The sequence below is a fragment of the Suncus etruscus genome, chromosome 2, assembly GCF_024139225.1.
Source record: "Suncus etruscus isolate mSunEtr1 chromosome 2, mSunEtr1.pri.cur, whole genome shotgun sequence".
Lineage (NCBI taxonomy): Eukaryota > Metazoa > Chordata > Mammalia > Eulipotyphla > Soricidae > Suncus > Suncus etruscus.
Genome location: NC_064849.1, coordinates 137,598,647 through 137,604,646, shown reverse-complemented (window position 1 = coordinate 137,604,646; position 6,000 = coordinate 137,598,647). Strand labels below are relative to the sequence as shown.

Genomic DNA, 6,000 nt, shown 5'->3' with positions numbered 1-6,000 from the left:
CTGGGAAATTTATTACAGAGAAATAAGGGTTCGGGTTTCCAGGATAAGCCCACCCAGAACCACATTCTCTTGTTTTGGAAGATAAAGAACTTCAACACAGACTTGAATGAATCTAACTTTCCTCACAAGTTCCTTTGCCTGAAACTGCTGTGTATGTGTATTCCTTTCACTGACTAGTGCTGGTTTGAGGTCACCTTCCAGGATGATGTATTGGAGACCAGAAAGTTAACTTTTACAGGGCTTGTCTTCTCCCAGACCTTGAAGTACTTGGGGGCAGTTAACACTTTAATCTCCCATTTCTGAATAAAGGAATTGAAGGGCAAGTTATGCCTCATTAGGATCCAAATAACCCATGCTCGTTATCATGCAGCAATATGTGGCAATCTCTTACTTGAAAGGAAAGAGAACAAGCAACTTTTTAAAAAAGAGAATACATCTATGAGTCACCCCTGGGGCTCAGTGCTACACTGTTGGCAAACATGAGTTATTTAAAATATTTTGGGGGATGGCCTTCAGATAGGATAAATGTTTTTTGGAGTTCTTCGATATGGCACTACCTATGTATGTACAGAGATGGTTCTTACCATGCAGGAGAAATGAACATTCTGCACATATATGATCCATGATCAAAGCCAGTGCTTCCACCGGATCTACAGAGCCAGTTGTTGCATTTATTAGTCAGCCATTCACTTTAACAAAAAAGTTAAAGTGCAAAGAAAGATGGAAAAGAGTCAATGATAGATAAATAATTCCCTTGTCGCACCCACATTTCATGCTTTGAAGAGAAAATGTCAGATGTGATAGACTCAGTAACAATCACTCTAGTTTTCTCTCTTCTTTCTTGTAAAGCAGAGATCTCCCTGAGAAGTGAAGAGGGAGGTATACAAGAGATAGCCCTATTTCAACAACTAATGATCCTGGGGAAAGTGGTTCTAACACCTTCCCCTGACCTGGGGGCACAGGGAAAACCCCTTAATTTGGTTTCTGGTATAAGAGCTGTTGAGTGATTGGGCCTATTTCCCATACATTTACCTATATATTCGCTCTAAAATATCTCAAAATCCACTTTATGCAAAGATGGCTGGGGGAAAACTGTTGGCCAGCAGCACATGGCAGTGTGGATTTTAAAATCCTACTAAACAGTTAAAAGAAAAAGACCACCAGTGTTAATAGTGATACTAAAAATGGTTTGTATAAATCAGAACAGATTCTCACATTACTATGGGGGGGGGAATGAGGGTAGAAGCAAGCATTGCAAAGTGCAGAGATGATTTGTAAGTAGATCTGTTCACTTAGCACTGAAGCCCATTCTTCCCCTCAGTGTGGTGTGACTTTCTGTCTGAATCCACAGTTTTGTCGGTGCAGTCACAGGCTGGAACAATCCTGGGCACAGGCTCCTGAGTTAAGGAAAGAAATATTACATACAAATCCTTGCCTTTTATCACATCTACTCTGGTTGTCTAAAGACCGAAAGAAAGCAGTTTCAGAACATGCCATTCCTCCAATATAAATATTTAGAATGCACTGGAAACCATGCACATGCTATAGGCTGGAATTGCTCTGTATCGACCCAATCCAACCAAAGAAGCTTCTACTGCTGCTCTCTGAAACTTATAGCAAAGGAATGTCACAGATACTGGTAAATCCTAGGAGAAGGTTGGTTGTAGGCATGCCCAGGCTAGCAACTTGCCATCCTAGATCTTCTCTGAGGATTCTAGCCATGGGTTCAAACAGAATCTAGAGCAGAGTCTGAAATATATCTTCTTCCCCACTTCATTAAGTTGCTAATGACATGTTTCACCTTACATTCATTCCTTTAAGCAAAATTGGTGCCATCAACTTTCTCAATTTCCATCTTTTCACCTTCCCACTGAGTATTTGTCTTTGACCCCAAAAAACTGGGCTTCCCTGACTGGAGACAATTCCAGTTTGTTTTGTTGTCTTTGGTGAACAAAGGAGACTAGTATGGCCTCCTCAGCTCCTTGCTGCACTGCAGGAGACATGACATGCACATTCTGTTCATCTCTCTCTTCAGGAAAATCCTATGCATTCAGGAGCTGGGCCAGGTCTTCAAGCAGGGAGTCGAGGCTCAATCTTTAGTGACAGTTCATATAGTGTATCTTCATCTATGATGAGGGCTCTGTCCAGCAAGTACTGAGTGACCTGTGGGGCAAAGTGAAACCTGAACTTTTAATTCTTTCAGAATTTAGGTCCATATTTACTCCTCTCCTAATATATCTGATATGTTTCAGTATTTGTTTTTTTTCATCATGAACACATTTTATGTTGTTTTAAAGCATCATAAATATAATTTTGTAAAATAAAAGATCAAACCTCTCAGGGCCAGAGAGATAGATAGACAGCAGTAGGGTGCTGCTGACCCAGGACAGACCTGAGTTCAATTCTTGGCAGCCTATATGGTTTCCCGAGCCTGCCAGAAGTGATTTCTAAGTACAGAGCCAGGAGTAATCCCTGAGCACTGCCAGGTGTAACCCAAAAACAAACAAACAAAACACACAAAAAAAGATCAAACCTCTATAGTCTTTTTTTACATCCACCCTGGCATTGCTCTTAAGAGGTATCACTATTCTTTTTTTGTTTGTTTGGGGGCCAAACAAAGAGGTAATCAGAGTTTACTTCTGGCTTTGTACTCAGGGATCACTCCTGGCAAGGCTTAGGGTACAATATGGGATGTCTAGGATGCAAGGCAAGTGCTCTACTTACATACTATCTCTACAGCCCTAAATATATTCTTTTTTGTTTTGTTTTGTTTGGTTTGGGGCCACACCCAGTGATGCTCAGGGGTTATTTCTGGCTCTGGGTTCAGAAATTGCTCCTGGCTTGGAGGACCATATGGGACTCCAGGGAATTGAATCACGGTCTATCCTAGGTTTGCAAGGCAAATGCCCTACCGCTGAGCCATTGTTCCAGCCCCAAGATATCTTTATTCTTATCTATATTTCTTCCAGAGATGTTTCTCTGTGTCTTTCTAAGCAACATGTGCTCACAAAAGTCATTTTTCTATTTATAATTCCAAATGATATCATAATTGTATAACTTATTCTGTTATATATTTTATTTTATTTTATTCATGTTATGTATATTCTATTCTGATTTCCTTTCTGTAAGTTATGGAGTGCTCACCTTGTTAGTCCATCAAGCTCTAATGACTTAACAGTTATAGTGATGTGATATAGGCCTGGTACAGAGAGGTTAAGGCCCTTTTCTTGCATGTAATCTAACAGGTACTACTGGGTATGGTCAAAATTCACCTCTCTTCTTGTAAAATACTGTGATATAACATAGTTTATTTAACTACCTCATGTTGTTGGTATTTAGTTTGTTAATTTATATTATAGAAAAATCCTCACTAGCAAGCCTCCAAAATGCAAGATACCAAAATAATGCTAGAAATGAAAATATGGAGGGTCAGAGATAGTACAATGGGTGAGGTGCCTGTCTTAAACATGACCTAAGCTCGTCACCAGCACTATATGGTCTCCTGAGTCTTAGCAGGAATATAGAGTATAGAGTACAGAGCCAGGAGTAAGCACTGAGCACCACTGGGTGTGTCCCCAACATCCCAAAAAATAATCACATACACAAATAATTAAAATGTTGGGGCCTTGGGAGTTGGAGTAATAGTACAGTAGTTAGGGTGTTTGTAGCTAACCTGGGTTCAATCGCCAACATCTTATATGATCTCTCAAGCCTGCCAGGAGTAATTTCTGAATGCTACTGAGTAGGCAGGTAGGCAGAAAGGAAGGAAGGAAGGAAGGAAGGAAGGAAGGAAGGAAGGAAGGAAGGAAGGAAGGAAGGAAGGAAGGAGGAAGGAAGGAAGGAAGGAAGGAAGAAGGAAGGAAGGAAGGAAGGAAAGAAGGAAGGAAGGAGGGAGGGAGGGGGAAGGGAGGGAGGGGTAGGGAGGGAGGGAAGGAGGGAGGGAGGGAGAGAAAAAAAGTTGAGTTCTGAGGTATTTCCTTTTTTTTGGGGGGGGGGCACACCCAGTGGTGCTCAGGGGTCACTCCTGGCTATCTGTTCAGAAATAGCTCCTGGCAGGCACGGGGGATGGGGGACCATATGGGAATCCGGGATTTGAACCAACCACCTTAGGTCCTGGATCAGCTGCTTGCAAAGCAAACACCGCTGTGCTATCTCTCCGGCCCCAAGTTCTGAGATATTTCATGAAAGTGCTTCTTAGTTTTACTGACATGTATGTAACTTAGGTAAAAGGCAGAATGGAATTTGTTTTGACAAATGCATATGCCAACATAATCTCATACCAGAGAACAAAATCCATTACCACAGAGATTTTCCTCATACAGCTTCCCTTCTAGTCTGGTTGCAGAGTAACTGCTGTTCTGATTCATAACACCACAGACTAGTTTTAGCTATCCGAGAATATCATAAAAAAAATATATATATATATATATATATATATATATATATGTATTCTTTTGTGTCTAGCATCTTTTACTCTGAGTGTTCTGAGATTCATTCGTGTTGGACAGGTGTTAGTAGCTTATCTTGTCTCAATGAATTGTACTATACTGCACAAACACTCACAATTTGATTATATGTTCATCTGCATGTGGACTTCTGGGTCATTTCTAATTGGGGCTATTAAAAAGAGATGGGGGCTGGAAAAAAGCTGAAAGGGTCAAAACAAATATTTCTCATTTTGGGTGTCTAACTTTGATCACAAAAATATAGTTCCCAGAGTCACTTTCTTTCTTCTTTCTTTCTTTCTTTCTTTCTTTCTTTCTTTCTTTCTTTCTTTCTTTCTTTCTTTCTTTCTTTCTTTCTTTCTTTCTTTCTTTCTTTCTTTCTTTCTTTCTTCTTTTCTTTCTTTCTTTCTTTCTTTCTTTCTTTCTTTCTTTCTTTCTTTCTTTCTTTCTTTCTTTCTTTCTTTCTTTCTTTCTTTCTTTTTCTTTCTTTCTTCTTCTTTCTTTCTTTCTTTCTTTCTTTCTTTCTTTCTTTTCTTTCTTTTCTTTCTTTCTTTCTTTCTTTCTCTCTCTCTCTCTCTTTCTTTCTTTCTTTCTTTCTTTCTTTCTTTCTTTCTTTCTTTCTTTCTTTCTTTCTTTCTTTCTTTCTTTTTCTTTCTTTCTTTCTTTTCCTTCCTTCCTTCCTTCCTTCCTTCCTTCTTTCCTTCTTTCCTTCTTTCCTTCCTTCCTTCCTTCCTTCCTTCCTTCCTTCCTTCCTTCCTTCCTTCCTTCCTTCCTTCCTTTCTTTTTCTTTTCTTTTCTTTTTTTTTTTTGTTTTTGGGCCACACCCGGCATTGCTTAGGGGTTACTCCTGGCTGTCTGCTCAGAAATAGCTCCTGGCAGGCACGGGGGACCATATGGGACACCGGGATTCGAACCAACCACCTTTGGTCCTGGATCGGCTGCTTGCAAGGCAAACACCGCTGTGCTATCTCTCCAGGCCCACAGAGTCACTTTCAAGCAACAGTTCAGGAGTAACTTCCAAGCAGAGTGTCTCCCTCAAACAAAAAAACCCCTAAAATCCAGAAACAATAACATTTCTGTGTGAAGACAGTTTTATTTTATCATGATTATTTTTAATAATTATTATTACTATTTATGAGCATACCCAGTAATACTCAGGGCTTACTCTTGGCTTTGCACTTAGAGATCACTTTTGGCAAGCTTGGGGTGCCTGGAATCAAATGTGTGTTAGCTTTGTGCAGGCAAGCACTCTACAGGATGTATTATTGCTCCAGCCCTGTGAGGAACATTTTAATCAAGATTTTAGTGGACATGTTTCATTTCTTCTAGGGATAAATAGGGAATATTGATAGATTATAATATGGATATATTTAACACTTTAAGAAATTTCTGAATGATATATTTTCCCAAAGTTTTGTATCATGTTACTCTAATTAGTGTATTATAGTGGACATACATATTTATTTATCTATACCAATATATGATGACAGTTCTAATTTCTCAGGATAGTATTTTTCATGATATTGCTGTCCTATATTCTAACATTTAAAATTCT

General features: G+C 39.4%; 1 protein-coding gene across 1 annotated transcript in view; it reads right to left on the bottom strand.

The window, feature by feature from the left end:
* Positions 1–651: 651 nt before the first annotated feature.
* Positions 652–6,000, bottom strand: part of RASGRF2 (Ras protein specific guanine nucleotide releasing factor 2) — a 265,084-nt gene continuing 259,735 nt past the window's right edge. The window contains exon 27 of the mRNA XM_049766039.1: positions 652–2,163. Within this exon, the coding sequence (XP_049621996.1) occupies positions 2,071–2,163 (93 nt within the window). The 3' untranslated portion in view covers positions 652–2,070. The remainder of the gene's footprint in view (positions 2,164–6,000) is intronic.